The 22,172-nt window shown below is 48.3% G+C and overlaps 1 protein-coding gene across 1 annotated transcript in view; it reads right to left on the bottom strand.

Annotated features, from left to right (window-relative positions):
- Positions 1-8,338: 8,338 nt before the first annotated feature.
- rreb1a (ras responsive element binding protein 1a) overlaps positions 8,339-22,172 on the bottom strand; it is a 49,312-nt gene continuing 35,478 nt past the window's right edge. Inside the window, exons 10-20 of the mRNA XM_079661862.1 lie at positions 21,829-22,122; positions 21,321-21,660; positions 19,709-21,230; positions 19,204-19,355; positions 19,074-19,089; positions 18,834-19,027; positions 16,210-16,359; positions 15,960-16,118; positions 15,395-15,471; positions 14,156-14,714; positions 8,339-13,646 (exon numbers count right to left, since the gene is read on the bottom strand). Of these exons, the coding sequence (XP_079517988.1) occupies positions 12,703-13,646; positions 14,156-14,714; positions 15,395-15,471; positions 15,960-16,118; positions 16,210-16,359; positions 18,834-19,027; positions 19,074-19,089; positions 19,204-19,355; positions 19,709-21,230; positions 21,321-21,660; positions 21,829-22,122 (4,407 nt within the window). The 3' untranslated portion in view covers positions 8,339-12,702. The remainder of the gene's footprint in view (positions 13,647-14,155; positions 14,715-15,394; positions 15,472-15,959; positions 16,119-16,209; positions 16,360-18,833; positions 19,028-19,073; positions 19,090-19,203; positions 19,356-19,708; positions 21,231-21,320; positions 21,661-21,828; positions 22,123-22,172) is intronic.

The following is a 22,172-nucleotide window of genomic DNA, read 5'->3' as shown; positions in this document are numbered from 1 at the left end:
ATGTGCTGACCGTAACGTGCTGCCCGTAACGTGCTGACCGTAACGTGCTGACCGTAACGTGCTGACCGTAACGTACTGACTGTAACGTGCTGACCGTAACGTGCTGACCGTAACGTGCTGACTGTAACGTACTGACTGTAACGTGCTGACCGTAACGTGCTGACCGTAACGTGCTGACTGTAACGTGCTGTAACGTGCTGACCATAACGTGCTGACTGTAACGTGCTGTAACGTGCTGACCGTAACGTGCTGACTGTAACGTGCTGTAACGTGCTGACCGTAACGTGCTGACTGTAACGTGCTGACTGTAACGTACTGACTGTAACGTGCTGTAACGTGCTGACTGTAACGTGCTGACTGTAACGTGCTGACTGTAACGTACTGACTGTAACGTGCTGACCGTAACGTGCTGACCGTAACGTGCTGACCGTAACGTGCTGACCGTAACGTGCTGTAACGTGCTGACCGTAACGTACTGACTGTAACGTGCTGTAACGTGCTGACTGTAACGTGCTGACCGTAACGTACTGACCGTAACGTGCTGATCGTAACGTGCTGACCGTAACGTGCTGACCGTAACGTGCTGACCGTAACGTGCTGACTGCAACGTGCTGACCATAACGTGCTGACCCTAACGTGCTGACCGTAACGTGCTGACTGTAACGTGCTGACTGCTAACACGCCTGACCCACAGAAACACTCCTAATCCACAGAAACACTCCTGACCCACAGAAACACTCCTGACCCACAGAAACACTCCTGACCCACAGAAACACTCCTATCCCACAGAAACACTCTTGACCCACAGAAACACTCCTACCCCACAAAAACACTCCTGACCCACAGAAACACTCCTGACCCACAGAAACACTCTTAACCCACAGAAACAATCCTGACCCACAGAAACACTCCTAACCCACAGAAACACTCCTACCCCACAGAAACACTCTTACCCCACAGAAACACTCCTGACCCACAGAAACACTCCTAACCCACAGAAACACTCCTGACCCACAGAAACACTCCTAACCCACAGAAACACTCCTGACCCAAAGAAACACTCCTATCCCACAGAAACACTCCTACCCCACAGAAACACTCCTACCCCACAGAAACACTCCTGACCCACAGAAACACTCCTACCCCACAGAAACACTCCTGACCCACAGAAACACTCCTGACCCACAGAAACAATCCTGACCCACAGAAACACACTCCTGACCCACAGAAACACTCCTGACCCACAGAAACACTCCTAACCCACAGAAACACTCCTGACCCACAGAAACACTCCTACCCCACAGAAACACTCCTGACCCACAGAAACACTCCTGACCCACAGAAACACTCCTAACCCACAGAAACACTCCTGACCCACAGAAACACTCCTACCCCACAGAAACACTCCTACCCCACAGAAACACTCCTGACCCACAGAAACACTCCTGACCCACAGAAACACTCCTACCCCACAGAAACACTCCTGATCCACAGAAAAGCCTTCCCAGAGCAGCGGAAGCTGCTAGGGCTGCTGCAGCTGAATGTGTAGAGGCCTCGTGATCAGAGATCCTCCTGCTTCCATCACCTGTCTCCTCTCAGGTGATCGCTCAGCACACTCTTTAAAACAGAGGCTCAAAGCTGTACCTGCTAACACTACACTTCCTGTTTACTCCCCCCAGAGCATCATGGGAACTGTAGTTCAAACTCATCCATAAAAAGATGCTATTAATGAACAATGTATCAACATTTGAATAAAGTCAGAGCTGCAGAGGATTCAAAGTGAAGAGGATGATGAAGGGGAGATGATGATGATGATGATGATGAAGGGGGGTAAGGATGATGAAGATGATGAGTATGATGATGAAGATGAGGATGATGATGTTGATGGGGGGCCCCTATAAACAAGGATCTGCTGCAGAGAGAAATGTAAATCATATCGGCTTCAAAGCTAAAGAAGCAAAACTCTGGGAAGATGAAAGATAATAATATCAAACTGTGTGTGTGTGTGTGTGTGTGTGTGTGTGTGTGTGTGTGTGTGTGTGTGTGTGTGTGTGTGTTGGTGCCGTGAGAAGCGTTATCTTGTTAAAGGGACAGGACAGTGCCGGTCTGATCGTAATCGCTCGTCTCTCAGCAGGAAGCTCAGACGCTGATTCATCACACACACACACACACACACACACACACACACACACACACACACACACACACACACACACACACACACACACACACACACACACACACACACACACACACACACACACACACACACACACACACACACACACACACACACACACACACACACACACACACACACACACACACACACAATATACATCCCGGCTCATGGAACTGATTCTCTTTAGATCTGAATCTGAGTGTCTTTAGGACTCAGCAGGGTCCTCTCACCTGGCTACAGGTAAGTGTAGCTGCAGGTGCCCCCAGGTGAGCGTTTCCCCAGGTGAGAGGACCCTGCAGGTGAGGGGACCCTGCAGGTGAGGGGACCCTGCAGGTGGCTCTGAGGTACTGCAGGTCTCCAGATTAGGGGAACCCAGGTGAAAGGACCCCCAGGTGAGGGTCTCCCAGGTGAGGGGACCCTGCAGGTGAGGGGACCCTGCAGGTGAGGGGACCCTGCAGGCGGCTCTGAGGTACTGCAGGTCTCAAGATGAGGGGACCCTGCAGGCGGCTCTGAGGTACTGCAGGTCTCAAGATGAAGGGACCCTGCAGGCGGCTCTGAGGTACTGCAGGTCTCAAGATGAAGGGACCCTGCAGGAGGCTCTGAGGTACTGCAGGTTTCCAGATGAAGGGACCCTGCAGGTGGCTCTGAGGTACTGCAGGTCTCCAGGTGAGGGGACCCTGCAGGTGGCTCTGAGGTACTGCAGGTCTCCAGATGAGGGGACCCTGCAGGTGGCTCTGAGGTACTGCAGGTCTCCAGGTGAGTTAGTGTTGCAGTGTTATCTGATGCAGGTGAATCAGTTCATGCTGAGGGCAGGATGTTATCACTTCCCATGATGCATCAGCAGTTGTTTATGTGGACCAGTCGTACCTGTTTCCTTTGATCTTCAGTCCTCTATCTGCCGCTCTTCATCTCTAATCTCTTCATCTTCTTCATCTCTCTTCAGCACGTAGGCACTCCGTCACTAACGCTGAGGCCCTAGTGGACAAACTGTGGAACTGCAGCTCTGTGACATCACCGGGCCAACGAAACCTTCCCATTGGCTTAGAGGGAGTCAGAGCGGGGGATAGGAGGTGGGGCTTAGAGGTAGGAGGCGGGGTTTAACGTTAGTTAAACGTCAGGCTATGATTGGGTACTTCTGCTCTCGAACAGGGTTCTGGTTCAGGTTCAGATTCAGGTCCAGGATCAGGTTCTGGTTCAGATTCAGATTCAGATTCATGTCCAGTATCAGGTTCTGGTTCAGATTCAGATTCAGATTCAGGTCCAGGATCAGGTTCAGGTTCTGGTTCAGATTCAGGCCCAGGATCAGGTTCTGGTTCTGGTTCAGGTTCAGGTTCAGATTCAGGTCCAGGATCAGGTTCTGGTTCTGGTTCAAGTTCGGGTTCAGATTCAGGTCCAGGATCAGGTTCTGGTTCAGTTTCAGTTTCAGGTCCAGTATCAGGTTCTGGTTCAGGATCAGGTTCTGGTTCAGGTCTAGGTCTCTCAGGTCTGGGTGTCTCAGGTCTGGGTGTCTCTTGTTGTTCTTCTGTTTTTCTGTATTATTGTGTTTCTCTGTTGGAGAAGCCTGTGACCTAAGATTTTCATCGACATAACTGTAGCTATGTTCATATGACAAATAAAGAACCTTGAACCTTGAACCTTGAACCTTGAACCTTGAACCTTGGTGTTTTGACAGGACAGGAAGTCTGTGGACGAGTGACGAAGATATTTGAGTTTCTCTAAACGAGACAAGTCTGAACCTGAAAGGGGGGGGCAACGGTTCTCAATTAAAGTTGCTAAACTCACATACCTTATAAAACAATACAGTGTGTGTGTGTGTATGTTTGTTAGTGTGTGTGTGTGTGTGTGTGTGTGTGTGTGTGTGTGTGTGGTGTGTGTGGTGTGTGGTGTGTGGTGTGTGGTGTGTGGTGTGTGTGTGTGTGTGTGTGTGTGTGTGTGTGTGTGTGTGTGTGTTGCTCCTATTCTTCTGTGGTGAAACACAGGAAGTGGTTTAAAAGAAGAAACAAAGAGATTAAAAGATTTAAACCAGAATCATAAACACACACACACACACACACACACACACACACACACACACACACACACACACACACACACACACACACACACACACACACACACACACACACACACACACACACACACACACACACACACACACACACACACACACACACACACACACACACACACACACACACACAGTGTTACAATAGGCAGCTTACAGGTGATGTTTTGAATAAAAGTGTGTGTGTGTGTGTGTGTGTGTGTGTGTGTGTGTGTGTGTGTGTGTGTGTGTGTGTATCAGCTCAGGTGTGTCACATGATGGATGTTGTGTCTCTGTCCCTGTCACTGATCCAGATCAGGAATGTCACACACACACACACACACACACACACACACACACACACACACACACACACACACACACACACACACACACACACACACACACACACACACACACACACATACTTTCCTATCTCTTTTAAAATAATAAATCTCTCTTCAAACAGGAAAGCGTTTCTCAAAAAGAAGAAATGGAAATAACAAAATGAATGTTTTTAAATGTTTACAGAATGATAGAAACACAGATGATGAAATAAAATAAAATCTGATTCAAAAGAAGAATTGTATATCTGTGTGTGTAATACTTGCTGGGACTGTTGTGTTTCTGAGGTTAATGAGGCGGTGATCACACACACACTCACACACACACACACACACACACACACACACACACACACACACACACACACATACAGTAACCTGAGAGCATCACACACACCTGGCGGCTCACCTGTGTTCGCTGTAAACACAGAAACTCATAAAAACACTTTCTCTCCGACTTCCACTGACCGCTAACACTCTACTGTTCTATATATATATATATATACAGGACTGTCTCAGAAAATTAGAATATTGTGATAAAGTTCTTTATTTTCTGTAATGCAATTAAAAAAACAAAAATGTCATACATTCTGGATTCATTACAAATCAACTGAAATATTGCAAGCCTTTTATTATTTTAATATTGCTGATTATGGCATACAGCTTAAGAAAACTCAAATATCCTATCTCTAAATATTAGAATATCATGAAAAAGTATACTAGTAGGGTGTTCAACGAATCACTTGAATCGTCTAATTAACTCGAAACACCTGCAAGGGTTTCCTGAGCCTTGAAAAACACTCAGCTTGGTTCAGTAAACTAAATCACAAGTATGGGGAAGACTGCTGATCTGACTGCTGTCCAGAGGACCGTCATTGACACCCTCCATCAGGAGGGTAAGACACAAAAAGAAATTTCTCAAAGAGCAAGCTGTTCACAGAGTGCAGTTTCAAAGCACATCCACAAAAAGTCTGTTGGAAGGGGGAAATGTGGCAGGAAACGCTGCACAACCAAGAGAGATGACCGCAGCCTTAACAGCATTGTGAAGAAGAGTCGCTTCCAGAATTTGGGGGAGCTTCAAAGACAGTGGACTGAAGCTGGAGTCCAGGTATCAAAAGTCACTGTTCACAGACGTGTCCGGGAAATGGGCTACAATAGCCGTATTCCCATGGTCAAGCCACTTCTGAACTCAAGACAACGGAAGAGGCGTCTGACTTGGGCTAAGGAAAAGAAGCACTGGACAGTTGCACAGTGGTCCAAAGTCCTCTTTTCAGACGAAAGCAAGTTTTGTATTTCATTTGGAAGTCAAGGCGCCAGAGTCTGGAGAAAGGCTGGAGAGGAGCAAAATCCAAGTTGCTTGAAATCCAGTGTGAAGTTCCCACAGTCAGCGATGGTTTGGGGAGCCATGTCAGCTGCTGGTGTTGGTCCACTGTGTTTCATCAAGCCCAGAGTAAATGCAGCTGTGTACCAAGAGATTTTAGAGCACTACATGCTTCCGTCTGCTGAAAAGCTCTATGGAGATGAGGAATTCATTTTCCAGCATGATCTGGCACCTGCCCACAGTGCCAAAACCACCAGTAACTGGTGTACTGACCATGGCATTACTGTCCTCGATTGGCCTGCAAATTCCCCTGACCTGAACCCCATAGAGAATATGTGGGGTATTGTGAAGAAGAAGCTGAAAGACACCAGACCCAACAATGCTAATGAGCTAAAGGCCGCTATTGAAGCATCCTGGGCATCCATAACACCTCAGCAATGCCACAGGCTGATTGCCTCCATGCCACGCCGCATTGATGCAGTAATCCGTGCAAAAGGATTCCCAACTGAGTACTGAGTGCATTAATGGACATTTTCAAATGTTTGATTGTGTTTTGCTGTTATAAATCTTTTTTTTTTACTTGGTCTGAGGAACTATTCTAATTTTTTGAGATAGGATTTTTGAGTTTTCTTAAGCTGTATGCCATAATCAGCAATATTAAAATAATAAAAGGCTTGCAATATTTCAGTTGATTTGTAATGAATCCAGAATGTATGACATTTTTGTTTTTTTAATTGCATTACAGAAAATAAAGAACTTTATCACAATATTCTAATTTTCTGAGACAGTCCTGTATATATCTAAGAAGATCACATGTATATGTAATATATATATATATATATATATATATAACACCAGGATCCAGTGTAAACAGTGTGATGCATGTGATCCAGTGTGATACATGTGTCTAACTCCAGAGAAATAAAAATAAATAATGAAATAACAAATAAAATAAATATATTAAAATAAATTAAATTGATTAATAAAATAAATAATAAAATGAAATAAATAACAGAGATTTAACAGGAAACTAAAATAAGATGATTTCTGAGTTGTATAAAATATTATATTATTTATTCATATTATGTATTCAGTGTAACCTGTAGGTGGGTCCCAGAGGTCTGCAGGCTGGGACAGTTCTGAGTTCATGAGTGAAATATCTCAGGTACCTTTACAGTTATCTCTCTGTATGGAGCGGTGAGGGGGAGCAGGTGGTCTGAGGATGAAAGCAGAAACAAAAAGCTACTGAAGAGGCTTTGACACACACACACACACACACACACACACACACACACACACACACACACACACACACACACACACACACACACACACACACACACACACACACACACACACACACACACACACACACACACACACACACACACACACACACACACACACACACACACACACACACACACACACACACACACACACACACACACACACTAAACTCAGAGACTCTGGATGACGGCAGATGAGACTGAATAAATTATATATTTTATACAAGTCAGAAATCATCTCATTTTAGTTTCCTGTTAAATCTCTGTTATTTATTTCATTTTGTTTTTTATTTTATTAATCTATTTATTTATTTTATTTATGTTATTTCATTTTATTATTTATTTTATTTCTCTGGAGTTTGACTTTTCCAATTGATTAATTCTTCATATTTGTTCAGATTGACAGAAACAGAGTTTAATCTTAAAATGAATACATATCGACTTTTCTTTATTTTTCAGTTTTATTTTATTCTGAGTGTATCACTAAGTGACCCCACCCCCCCCCCCCCCCACCCTCAGATGCTGATGGAGACAGCAGCTGCTCCCCCCATTTTAAACACTCAGACCCCCATCTGCATCTTCTTCATCCTCCTCCTCATCTTCCTCTCCTTCTGTCCATTAAAATATATATATTCAATGTGTCTGGATTTTCAGTTTTCAGGAAGAAGTGGAAGGTTCAAATTCACTGAGGACCAAACCCCCAAAATACCCCCTAACCCTATAAACACATGGATACAAGCTGCTGTGTGTTCTATACAGCAGGTAGATCTAGAGAACAGGTGGATCTATAGAACAGGTAGATCTATAGAACAGGTAGATATAACTAACAGGTAAATCTATAGAACAGGTGGATCTATCCAACAGGTAGATCTATAGAACAGGTGGATCTATCCAACAGGTAGATCTATAGAACAGGTAGATCTAGAGAACAGGTGGATCTATTCAACAGGTAGATCTATAGAACAGGTAGATCTAGAGAACAGGTGGATCTATCCAACAGGTAGATCTAGAGAACAGGTAGATCTAGAGAACAGGTGGATCTATCCAACAGGTAGATCTATAGAACAGTTAGATCTAGAGAACAGGTGGATCTATCCAACAGGTAGATCTATAGAACAGGTAGATCTAATGTAAAGAAAGACACCTTGACAGCAGGGATTCACACACCTTTCCTTAATATAATCTTTATTGCTTTTGGAGTACAGAACACCTGTGGAGAGTTGATGCTCTCTGATGCAGACAGGAAGTCACACCCAGGGTTAAACAGGAAACAGTTCAGGGTCAAACCAAATGTCCGAGATGACGGGGGGAAAACAGAAAAACCCCAAAAACCAATCAGACGTTGTGTTCACAGTCAAGTGCTGAGTGTAGTGATTGACAGTTCTGCCTCATAATTAAAAAACCTCAGGAAATGAGAAGCGTCTCGAATAATGGATTTGTGAAAGACCCTGAGAGCGAGATTATATATATTTTATATTTATATATTTATATATATATATATATATATGTGTAGCGCAAAGAAGAGATGGAGAAAGGAGAAATCATCCGTAACTGAAATTAGATTAACATGCAACAAAAAACTAAACTAAACTCACCCTTTAAATGAAAACATTTCACAGTTTATATACGTCATAGAAGAAGAAAACAAATCATTTCTCAGCCAACCGAAAATAACACATGGCCAGGAGATCTACTAGACAGTCAGGAGATCTACCAGACGTTCAAGAGATCTACCAGACGGCCAGGAGATCTACTAGACAGTCAGGAGATCTACTAGACAGTCTGGAGATCTACCAGACGGCCAGGAGATCTACTAGACAGTCAGGAGATCTACTAGACAGTCTGGAGATCTACCAGACGGTCAGGAGATCTACCAGACGGTCAGGAGATCTACCAGACGGTCAGGAGATCTACCAGACGGTCAAGAGATCTACCAGACGGTCAGGAGATCTACCAGACGGTCAGGAGATCTACCAGACGGTCAAGAGATCTACCAGACGGTCAGGAGATCTACCAGACGGTCAGGAGATCTACCAGGCAGTCAGGAGATCTACCAGGCGGTAAGGAGATCTACCAGGCGGCCAGGAGATCTACTAGACAGTCAGGAGATCTACCAGGCGGTCAGGAGATCTACTAGACGGTCAGGAGATCTACCAGACGGTCAGGAGATCTACTTAAAGCTTTTTGGATCAGAGGGATTTTCTTATTGCTCGTCTCGACACAAACCATCAGCTTTGCAGCATAAACGTGATTTCTATATTTTATTAATACATGGCTTCTCCTCACATCATCGTAGAAACTCATACACTCCCTCCCACACACACACACACACACACACACACACACACACACACACACACACACACACACACACACACACACACACACACACACACACACACACACACACACACACACACACACACACACACACACACACACACACACACACACACACACACACACACACACACACACACACACACACACACACACACACACACACAACTGGGCTCCAAATAAATACATTTAAAAACAGTCCACGTGCATTCCAATGGAAGTCCAGTATTCATATGGCCGTTCACATACTCACACAAAAACTCTCTGACACACACACACACACACACACACACACACACACACACACACACACACACACACACACACACACACACACACACACACACACACACACACACACACACACACACACACACACACACACACACACACACACACACACACACACAGATGTACAGATAGAGCTGACCAAACAGCTGAGAGAAAGAGAGATTCTTCCTGGATATTTTAAATAACAAAAGTCTGAATTGTTAAACAGCGTGTTGAACTAGACCCAAAATACAACGTCTGCCGTCTTACGATCCACTGATGAAAGCAAATCTATTGAAATTCATTTAAATTATTCGTCCTTTATATCTGGAGAAAATGATATTTAATCAAGAGTTGATTTGCTTTGAGAACGGTCAGACAGTCAAGAGATCTACTAAACGGTCAAAAGATCTAACAGATGGACCAAAGATCTACTAGACGGTCAGGAGATCTACCAAACGGTCAGGAGATCTACCAGACGGTCAAGAGATCTACCAAACGGTCAGGAGATCTACCAGACGGTCAGGAGATCTACTAGACGGTCAGGAGATCTACCAGACGGTGAGGAGATCTACCTAACGGTCAGGAGATCTACTAGACGGTCAGGAGATCTACCAAACGGTCAGGAGATCTACCAGACGGTCAAGAGATCTACTAGACTGTCAGGAGATCTACCAGACGGTGAGGAGATCTACCTAACGGTCAGGAGATCTACTAGACGGTCAGGAGATCTACCAAACGGTCAGGAGATCTACCAAACGGTCAGGAGATCTACCAAACGGTCAAGAGATCTACCAGACGGTCAGGAGATCTACCAAACGGTCAGGAGATCTACCAAACGGTCAAGAGATCTACCAGACGGTCAGGAGATCTACCAAACGGTCAGGAGATCTACCAGACGGTCAGGAGATCTACTAGACGGTCAGGAGATCTACTAGCCTCTCTCGGTCTTAGAGAACTAGCTTTATATAAACCCGTAGGAACTCTCTTTTTCTCCCCTGATTGTGTCGCAGTATGTCTCTGTAGTAGTACTAGTAGTAGCAGAAGTAGTAGTAGTAGTTTTGGGAATTGTTAGTGCCAGTTCACAGCAGCGCCGCTCAGACGGTCGGTCCAGTTGTTCGGTATTTTTATCGCCGACCTGACGTCCGAGCGGCGCTGCGTTACAGTTCCGTTATGAGCCACTGAGGTTCGATTCGTTTTGATTATGAGGTTGATAATAATAATTAAAAAAAAATCAGAGACGAAAATGTACAAGAAGAAAAATTAGCTATATTCATCTTCACACACACACACACACACACACACACACACGCACACACACACACACACACACACACACACACACACACACACACACATACACACACACACAAACACTACCATTAGCCCTTTAACTTGTGTGTGCAGCAGGGTAACACCGTTCATTAACCCCCCAATTCATCCATTAATTTTTCCATTCATTCATCCATCCATCACCCCGTCATCTAGCACCTTCTGGAAATCAATTAAAGGAAACACCTTAAACACGTTTTCGACTCTACTTTCAAATATATAACTACATGTTTTAATTTAAAGGTGTTGGGCTGAAGTCAGGGTACGCTACGATAATACTGGAAGAAGACTAGCTTGTCGTGCTACAAGCTAGAAACACCTTTGATTAATGATCTGGTTCGTTAGCCTCAGCTAGCACATGTTGTACCCTGTGGTAAACATCTCGGGGTCCAATTAGCAAAGCTCAGCTAACAAAAAAAAGCTTGATCACAGGCTAATTCATTGTAGCTCTGTATGATATGTTTAGTTAGCCCTTGTTAGCATGTGAATGAGCCAGGGGTTTACAAACTAAGTGAACCACGGCTAATGATATGAGCTAACTAGGGCTAACTGGCCAAACCAGAGAAATTAAGCAGGTTAAGGCATCTTAATTGATCAGTTAGCACAAGTTAGCTTGTTTAGCCCTTTTATATATGTGTGTTAAGGCTCATTGCACATACTACGCTAGCAATAAATTAGCCCTATAGCTTTGCTAGCTGCTAATTTCTTACAGTTAGCTCGGGCTAATCAACACCTTGTAGCTTCGGCTGAATGCTAATAAGTTAGCCCCAGCTAGCTGTTCTTTGAACCTCTGTTCAGGAAGACGTGGATTTAAAGGCTCTTCAGTTAGCAGAGGTAAACTGAACCGGCGCTACGTGTTAGCCGCGGGAATACGTTATCGACCCGGTAATGAACCCTAATGAACACTAGGGGGATGATGAGAGACAGGTGGGAGTCACACACACACACACACACACACACACACACACTCACTCACAACATAATTTGATTTGTTCAGTTATAAAAAAGAACCCCCTCCCTACACCTATGATCACACACACTCAATAAACTGAAAACACCTGTACACACACGCATGGAATCAACTGAGAATGATTATGAGAAATTATTAACAACCATCCCACGAGGGGTCAGAGTGATGGTTTAAAACTGATCACACACACTGTCCTTCGTCCTCGTCTTCCTCAATCTGAGCTCCTGAATGTCTGTGAGAGACCAACGGACTTCCAGTTACAAAAAGCTTCCATTGACGCACACCCACTTGTCAATCAGTCCAAAATCATCTGATCAGTGAGGGGGCTGGGAGCTGTTTGGAACGCCCCCCCACCCCCTTCAGTCTGTGATTTAAATACAGAAAAATACCCGCAGACTGGTGCGTCCGTCTGTGGCTCGTTGATCAAACAGAGCCTCAGAAATCATAGTTCTCTTTATTGCTGAACAGAAGAATGGCTGTCGTGGTAAAAAGCTATAAAAGTAGAGCCTAGAGGCTAGTAGTAAGGCACTTCAAGAAGTCTCCCTCATGGCACTGCTGGGGAGGTTTCAGTCTGCCTCCACCAGGGGGCGCTGCACCTCCACAGGGGGGTCTAGTTGCTCTCCAGCTCCCCCAGGACGAGGCCCTCTGCTGGGGGATCTGAGGCCTCCAGTGCAGGGTCTTTGGAGGTCGTTTCTTCTTTGCTGGTGGTCTTTGTGTCAGTAGCTTGTTGGGGAGGAGTCTCAGCAGGGGGGGGTCCGGAAGACTCTTCAGGTGACTCCACAGGGGGGGGTCTGGAAGACTCTTCAGGTGACTCTACAGGGGGGGGTCCGGAAGACTCTTCAGGTGACTCTAAAGGGGGGGGTCCGGAAGACTCTTCAGGTGACTCTACAGGGGGGGGTCCGGAAGACTCTTCAGTCGACTCTACAGGGGGGGGTCCGGACTCTACAGGTGACTCTACAGGTGGGGGTTCAGACTCTACAGGTGACTCTACAGGTGGGGGTCTGGAAGACTCTTCAGGTGACTCTACAGGTAGGGGTCCGGAAGATCCTTCAGGTGACTCTACAGATGACTCTAAAGGTGGGGGTCCAGACTCTACAGGTGACTCTACAGGTGGGGGTCCAGACTCTACAGGTGACTCTACAGGTGGATCTTTAGATGGGAGTTCGGACTCTACAGGTGGGGGTCCAGATTCTACAGGTGGGGGTGCGGAAGACCCTTCAGGTGACTCTACAGGTGACTCTACAGGTGGGGGTCCAGACTCTACAGGTGACTCTTCAGGTGATTCCTTCGATGGGGGTCCGGACTCTTCAGGTGAGGGAGAAACTTCCTCCTCTTCCTCCTTCCCCTCCTCTTCCTCCATTGCCTCTTCCTCCATCACCTCCTCCTCTTCCTCCTTCCCCCCCTCGCTCTCGTTCTCGGACGGGGGGCAGGTGGAGGTGGGTGTACCCCCCTCTTCGTCCTCTCGGGGTTTCAGGTGGATGCGCTGGTGTCGGACCAGGCTGTGTTTCAGGGTGAAGGTGCGCTCGCAGGTCTGACACTGGTACGGCCGCTCACCTGCAGGGGGGAGGGGCATTAATAACAGTAATAATAACCACCTGTATATAACAGGGTGCAGTACCTGTGTGTGACCTCATGTATATAACAGGGTGCAGTACCTGTGTGTGACCTCATGTATATAACAGGGTTCAGTACCTGTGTGTGACCTCATGTATATAACAGGGTGCAGTACCTGTGTGTGACCTCATGTATATAACAGGGTTGCAGTACCTGTGTGTGACCTCATGTATATAACAGGGTGCAGTACCTGTGTGTGACCTCATGTATATAACAGGGTGCAGTACCTGTGTGTGACCTCATGTATATAACAGGGTGCAGTACCTGTGTGTGACCTCATGTATATAACAGGGTGCAGTACCTGTGTGTGACCTCATGTATATAACAGGGTGCAGTACCTGTGTGTGACCTCATGTATATAACAGGGTGCAGTACCTGTGTGTGACCTCATGTATATAACAGGGTGCAGTACCTGTGTGTGACCTCATGTATATAACAGGGTGCAGTACCTGTGTGTGACCTCATGTGGCGCGTCAGGTCTTGTAGGGACCAGAATCTCTTCCCACAGACGTTACAGATCTTCTTCCTCTTGTCCAGCCTCCTCCCCTCGCAGCTCTTTGGTTCCTCTTCATCACTCCTCTCCTCCTCCTTCTCCTCTTCCTCCTCTTCCTCCTCCTCTTCCTCCTCACTCTCCCCTCCCTCACTCTCTCTCTCTTCCTCCTCCTCCTCCTCAGCAGGTTTCACCTCCTCCTCCTGATGTGTCTCAGGTGTTTTCTCCTCTGCAGGGGGCGGAGTCTCGTCGCTCAGGTGCGCCCTCTCGTGGCGGGCGAGGGTAGTGGCGTAGCGGAAGCTCTTCTTGCAGACGCGGCAGACATGTTTGTAGTCCTTTACCTGTGGGAGGGGGGAGGAGGAAGGGGGCGGGATCTTCTCCGGACCCTCTGAGGAGGAGGAAGTCTGGTCCTGAACGGGGGGGGAAGACCCCGACAGTTTGAAGTCGATCAGTTTCTTCCCGAAGTTCAGGTCCAGACTCTTGTTGCTATGGCAATCATCGTTGTCAAGCTCCTCCTCCTGCAGGTGAGAGACATCTTAATAATGCAGCCAATAATAATCAGAAGGAAACGCCTCCATTGGACTCCTCTGTTTACTTCTGGAACACTGTGACATCAGTACGGAACACTCACACAGCGCTCCTATTGGCTAAAGCTCCAACACATTGTACGTAATAGGCTAAGGGGCGGGACATCTCTAAGACCAATCAAAAGAGAGCCGGCCAGCTAAATAATCAGACCAGACTATTTTTAAAACTATTTTGATGTAGTCGACACAGAACACACACTCATGTTTTCACATAAAGTAGAAGGTGAATAACAAAAAACTAATAAGAATGAAATACATAAAGATTGTAAATAGTAATATATCTAGAGTTACTTTAGAGCTGATTACAGCAACTAATGTCATCTGATAAAACACAGGTGAACAGAAGTCGTGTGTGTGTGTGTGTGTGTGTGTGTGTGTGTGTGTCTGTGTGTGTGTGTGTGTGTGTGTGTGTGTGTGTCTGTGTGTGTGTGTCTGTGTGTGTGTGTGTGTGTGTGTGTGTGTGTGTGTGTGTGTGTGTGTGTGTGTGTGTGTGTGTGTGTGTGTGTGTGTGTGTGTGTGTGTGTGTGTGTGTGTGTGTGTGTGTGTGTGTGTGTGTGTGTGTGTGTGTTGCTGTTTGTGTTGCTGTGTTTGTGTTGCTGTGTTTGTGTTACCTTGCTCTCTGGCGCTCCCTGCTGATCACTGCTCTCTGCAGATTGTTGCTCTGCAGCGCCCCCTGCTGGACTAAAGCCTGAAACACAGCCATCTGTCAGCACCATGCAATCATTGTAAAGAAACCACTAAATATTCTATAAACATGTTGTGTTTTATTGAGTTGTTTTAATCATGTTTTTATGATGTACTTTGTAAAGTGTCTTTGAATTTCTAGAAAAGCGCTCTATAAATAAAATGCATTATTATTATTATTAAAAATGAGCAATAAAATAATATATGGGATAAATTAAACTAAATATTTATAAATTGTAATTTGACTAACTTTAAAAAACACTTTATTATTACATTTAGATTAATTAATCCGCAGCTAAATAACTGAAACAACAATAGTCATTTTAGGATTAATAATAATAAGAATAAGAATAATCATAATAATAATAATAATAATAATAATAATAATCATAATAATAATAATAATAATAATAATAATAATAATAATAATAATAATAATAATAATGTTGTTGTTGTTGTTGTTGATCCATGTTTGGTTGTTTTTTGACTGACCGGAGTTTGGTTTGTGGGTGGGGCTTGAGTTGGCGGAGCTCGTCATTGGCTGGTCGGAGGGGGTGGGGCTTCCAGCTGTGGGGGCGGAGCCTGAGTCTGTGGAGGCGTTAGCAGAGTCTGAGGGTTCAGGGGTCATCTGCTCCGTCTCTGATTGGCTGTCTGCAGGAGACACACATTAAGATCATATATTATAGATATACAAAGATGTATATTTATACATCTTTATACATCTTTATATATATATTTATACCTCCACTCTCCTCCTCCCCCTCCCTCCTCAGGGTGCCGTTCCTCCTCAGAGTTCGATGTGTAACGCCATGTTTCCTCAGCAGGTGGCGCTCACAGTTAGACTTCGTGGAGAAGAAGGCGTCGCACTTAGGACACGGAAAGGGCTTCTGACCTGAGGAGAGAGTAGGTGAGGAGACAGGTGAGTGAGGAGAGAGGAGGTGAGGAGACAGGTGAGTGAGGAGAGAGGAGGTGAGGAGACAGGTGAGTGAGGAGAGAGGAGGTGAGGAGACAGGTGAGTGAGGAGAGAGGAGGTGAGGAGACAAGTGAGTGAGGAGAGAGTAGGTGAGGAGACAGGTGAGTGAGGAGAGAGGAGGTGAGGAGACAGGTGAGTGAGGAGAGAGTAGGTGAGGAGACAGGTGAGTGAGGAGAGAATAGGTGAGGAGACAGGTGAGTGAGGAGAGAATAGGTGAGGGGACAGGTGAGTGAGGAGAGAGGAGGTGAGGAGACAGGTGAGTGAGGAGAGAGTAGGTGAGGAGACAGGTGAGTGAGGAGAGAGTAGGTGAGGAGACAGGTGAGTGAGGAGAGAATAGGTGAGGGGACAGGTGAGTGAGGAGAGAGGAGGTGAGGAGACAGGTGAGTGAGGAGAGAGTAGGTGAGGAGACAGGTGAGTGAGGAGAGAGTAGGTGAGGAGACAGGTGAGTGAGGAGAGAGGAGGTGAGGAGAAAAGTGAGTGAGGAGAGAGGAGGTGAGGAGACATGTGAGTGAGGTGAGAGGAGGTGAGGAGAAAAGTGAGTGAGGAGAGAGGAGGTGAGGAGACAGGTGAGTGAGGAGAGAGGAGGTGAGGAGACAGGTGAGTGAGGAGAGAGTAGGTGAGGAGACAGGTGAGTGAGGAGAGAATAGGTGAGGAGACAGGTGAGTGAGGAGAGAATAGGTGAGGAGACAGGTGAGTGAGGAGAGAGGAGGTGAGGAGACAGGTGAGTGAGGAGAGAGTAGGTGAGGAGACAGGTGAGTGAGGAGAGAGTAGGTGAGGAGACAGGTGAGTGAGGAGAGAGGAGGTGAGGAGAAAAGTGAGTGAGGAGAGAGGAGGTGAGGAGACATGTGAGTGAGGAGAGAGGAGGTGAGGAAACAGGTGAGTGAGGAGAGAGGAGGTGAGGACAAAGGTGAGTGAGGAGAGAGGAGGTGAGGAGACAAGTGAGTGAGGAGAGAGGAGGTGAGGATACAGGTGAGTGAGGAGAGAGGAGGTGAGGACAAAGGTGAGTGTGGCAAGAGGAGGTGAGGAGACAAGTGAGTGAGGAGAGAGGAGGTGAGGAGACAGGTGAGTGAGGAGAGAGGAGGTGAGGATACAGGTGAGTGAGGAGAGAGGAGGTGAGGACACAGGTGAGTGAGGAGAGAGGAGGTGAGGAGACAAGTGAGTGAGGAGAGAGGAGGTGAGGAGACAGGTGAGTGAGGAGAGAGGAAGTGAGGATACAGGTGAGTGAGGAGAGAGTAGGTGAGGAGACAGGTGAGTGAGGAGAGAGTAGGTGAGGAGACAGGTGAGTGAGGAGAGAGTAGGTGAGGAGACAGGTGAGTGAGGAGAGAGGAGGTGAGGAGAAAAGTGAGTGAGGAGAGAGGAGGTGAGGAGACATGTGAGTGAGGAGAGAGGAGGTGAGGAAACAGGTGAGTGAGGAGAGAGGAGGTGAGGACAAAGGTGAGTGAGGAGAGAGGAGGTGAGGAGACAAGTGAGTGAGGAGAGAGGAGGTGAGGATACAGGTGAGTGAGGAGAGAGGAGGTGAGGACAAAGGTGAGTGTGGCAAGAGGAGGTGAGGAGACAAGTGAGTGAGGAGAGAGGAGGTGAGGAGACAGGTGAGTGAGGAGAGAGGAGGTGAGGATACAGGTGAGTGAGGAGAGAGGAGGTGAGGACACAGGTGAGTGAGGAGAGAGGAGGTGAGGAGACAAGTGAGTGAGGAGAGAGGAGGTGAGGAGACAGGTGAGTGAGGAGAGAGGAAGTGAGGATACAGGTGAGTGAGGAGAGAGGAGGTGAAGAGACAAGTGAGTGAGGAGAGAGGATGTGAGGAGACAGGTGAGTGAGGAGAGAGGAAGTGAGGATACAGATGAATGAGGAGAGAGGAGGTGAGGAGACAAGTGAGTGAGGAGAGAGGACGTGATGATACAGGTGAGTGAGGAGAGAGGAGGTGAGGAGACAAGTGAGTGAGGAGAGAGGAGGTGAGGAGACAGGTGAGTGAGTTAGCATGTGTCTCTGTAGTGTGTGTGTGTGTGTGTGTGTGTGTGTGTGTGTGTGTGTGTGTGTGTCAGCATGTGTCTGCAGTGTGTGTGTGTGTGTGTGTGTGTGTGTGTGTGTGTCAGCATGTGTGTGTGTGTGTGTGTGTGTGTGTGTGTGTGTGTGTGTGTGTGTGTGTGTCAGCATGTGTGTGTGTGTGTGTGTGTGTGTGTGTGTGTGTGTGTGTGTGTGTGTACCTGTGTGTGTGTGTGTGTGTGTACCTGTGTGTGTGTGTACCTGTGTGTGTGTGTGTGTGTCTGTGTGTGTGTGTGTGTGTGTGTGTGTGTGTGTGTGTGTGTGTGTGTGTGTGTGTGTGTGTGTGTGTGTGTGTGTGTGTGTGTGTGTGTACCTGTGTGTGTGTGTGTGTGTGTGTGTGTGTGTGTGTGTACCTGTGTGTGTCAGCATGTGTCTCTGCAGGGACGAGGCCCAGGGAAAGACTCTGGGACAGAACGGGCACGTCATCTTCTGGACGGAGTTGGAATAGGCGTTCTTCTTCCCTTTGGACACGGGGGGCTTCACCTCCTTCCCCCCCCACCCACTGACTCCTCCCCCCCCACTGCTGAGGAGGCTGCTGATTGGTCCTCTGGAAACATGGGGGGGGAGAGTTAGCCTTCATGCATCATTCTAACAGTTTCTGAAGCATCGCTGCACAAAGACAGGAAGAGCTGCTTTTATTTTGAAATCCACATTTTGTATTTTAGCTATTTATTTAACTGTTTTATGATAATTGATTTAACTTTATTTTATATGAAAGCTCACCTCTCTTGACCCCCAGCTCTTGGCTCTGCAGGAAGTTAGAGAACTTGTTAGCGTCGGTGTTCGCCAGGATCTTCTCCACGGAGGATAACTCTGACTCCTGATCCACTGCCTTCTCCTTCAGTGACACACACCCTCTCTTCCTGGGACGCTTCCTACACACACACACACACACACACACACACACACACACACACACACACACACACACACACACACACACACACACACACACACACACACACACACACACACACACACACACACACACACACACACACACACACACACACACACACACACACACACACACACACACACACACACACACACATATATACACACACACACACACATACACACAAACACACACACAAAGAGACAGACTATGGTTATTCACTTACACATAAAACATTTCTAGTATAGACTATAGAGCCCCCTGGTGGCAGCAGCCGGAACTGTGTGTGTGTGTGTGTGTGTGTGTGTGTGTGTGTGTGTTTACATTTACCTGGACGATGTCTCCGGTGTGTCCTCGCTCTCTTTCACAGCAGGGGGTGCTGGGGGGGCATCGTCCTCCTGACAGGAAGTAGGGGGTGGGGCTTTGATCTCTGGGAAGGGGCGGGGCTTCAGGAGTTCAGTTGCCCCGGAGACGGAGCTGATGATCTGAGCGATGGAGGCGAGGGGGGGCAGCTCCTTCAGGGAGGGGGGGGGTTTAGGGAGGAGGGGCTTAAGGCGCTGTGCCCTGGGGGGGGAGGAGCATGGGGGGAGGGGGGTGGAGACTGGGAGGAGGGGGGAGGGGCCTGGGGGCAGGGGGGAGGAGCCTGGAGGCAGCTGGTAGCAGCCCAGCTGAGGGTGGGGGTGCAGGGGAGGGAGGGGCTCCAGCTTTATCTCCCGCCTCCTCTTGCTGACGGACAGGTCGATGGGCTGGTCAGCAACGGAGGGTGGTGGGGGCGTCTCCTGCTTCACGACGGAGGGCGAGTCGCCACCCCTCCCTCTGGAGAAGTCTAGCGGCTGGTCTGTCTCCTCCTGCTTCACAGTGTGCTGCCTGACGGGGGGCAGCAGGGTGTTGATGTGCCTCTCTCTCTCCTGGACCTCCTGGTGCCTGACGGGGGGCAGTAGGGTGCTGATGTGCCTCTCGATCTCCCTCTCCTGCACCTCAGGGTGCTGCTTCAGGAGGTGATGGATGCAGTTCCTCTTGGCCAGGAAGGCCGCTCCACAGCGCCGGCACTCGTAGGGTTTCCTGCTGCAGCCGTTATGTGTTCTCAGATGAATCTGCAGCGAGCGGTACGACTGCAGCGAGTCGCCGCAGAACCGGCACAACGTCTCCGTGGCGACCGTCTCCGTCTCCGTGGTGACGGCGGCGGGCGAAACGGAGGGCGAGGCGAGCAAGACGGAGGGAGAGCCTCCGGGTGACGAGATGTACTTGATGTTCTTCTCGATGTCTTTCCGGGACGTCTTGCCGTGTTTCTTCCTCAGGTGCCGCTCGCAGTTGGCCTTCACGGTGAACGGGTAGTGGCAGACGCGGCATACGTACGGTCGCTCGCCGCTGTGCGTGCGCAGGTGACGGATCAGCGTGGCTTTGTCCGGCGCCACGTAGTCGCAGATGTTGCACTGGTGCGGCACGATGCCCAGGTGGAAGCGCATGTGAGCCTGCAGGACGCCGGAGAACGAGAACGTCTGCTCGCAGAACCGGCAGGGATACGAGCCTTTAGAGCCGTTAGCTGTGCTGCCGTTAGCCGTCGGACTTCCTGCTTTAGCGCCCGGCTTCCTGCCACTAAGCTCCGCCTCCTCATGCACGGCAGTACAGGAGGCCGGCGGCGAATCAGAGAGTGGCGTGTGGGCGTCGCCCAGTTCGGCCCCAGCTGAGGAGGAGGAGGGGGTTTTGAAGAGGGAGGGGGTGGGGGGGGGCAGGGAGGGACTGATGCAGCCCAGTGATGCATGCTGGGAGATCTGCAGGGGGGGGGGCGTGGAGCGGGGGGTGAGGGGGCGGGGCTTCGGTTTCAGGGGGGGCATCGACTTCTGCAGCGAGCCTAAGGAAACAGAGGGTTATTATATATTATTACTCCGATTAGAATACTCCATTCTGATTGGTCGATTCGAACACATGGTGCAGTACCCACCGTGGCCCCCAGGCAGCGCTGCAGCCTTGTTGCCGGGCAGGCTGAGGATCTGATTGGTCGCTGCAGCATTGTTGCCGGGCAGACCGAGACTCGCCCCCCTGAGGATCTGCTGGATGTCGGCGAGCTCCTCTCCAGGTTTGACCCCCGACGAGGCGGCCGCTGCCCCCCCGTCCGGCATTAGGAAGGCGGGGGGGGGGAGGAAGGGCTGCAGGAGGCTCATGGCATCCATCAGGGGGAGGGACAGCCCCCCAGAGAGGAAGTGGGGCGGGGCCACCTGGATCACCTTGATGCTGTCCAGGTGAGCCTGATGCACCTCGTCAGCTGACGGGCCGTGGATCACCTGAGGGAGGGGGCACTTTCAATCAATCAAGTACTTTTTATCTTGTCTCATGACGCCCAGTCCGCCTCAAAACCCATCTGTTTGTCATCTTGCATTCTACTTATTTATACAAATAACTTTGAACACTTTAACTTCATGTGATCTTCAGATAAAGAGTGTCTGACTCACCGTGGAGACGTGTTGCAGCCCGAGCGCCTGCAGGAAGTCGCTCTGCTGTCCTTCAGGAGATCCATCCTCCTCCTCTGGTTCCTCACTGTTGGGGTTCTCCTCTGGTTCCTCTGGTTCCTCTAGTTCGTCTGGTTCATCTGGTTCTAGATCCTCAAGTTCCTCTGGTTCCTCGGGGTGGGAGGTGGTCTTGTGCAGCTCCAGTGCAGATCTCAGAGGGAAGGCTCGGTCGCAGGAGTCGCAGACGAAGCGGTGAAATTTACTGATGCAGCGACGCAGGTTGGTCTCACACCACACCTGCACACAGGTAGAACATTCATATATTAGATACTATTTCAATACAACTA

This window comes from Notothenia rossii, assembly GCF_949606895.1.
Source record: "Notothenia rossii genome assembly, chromosome: 12".
Taxonomy (NCBI): Eukaryota; Metazoa; Chordata; class Actinopteri; order Perciformes; family Nototheniidae; genus Notothenia; species Notothenia rossii.
Note: the sequence above shows the minus strand (reverse complement) of the source record. Positions and strands in the feature narration are given on the sequence as shown.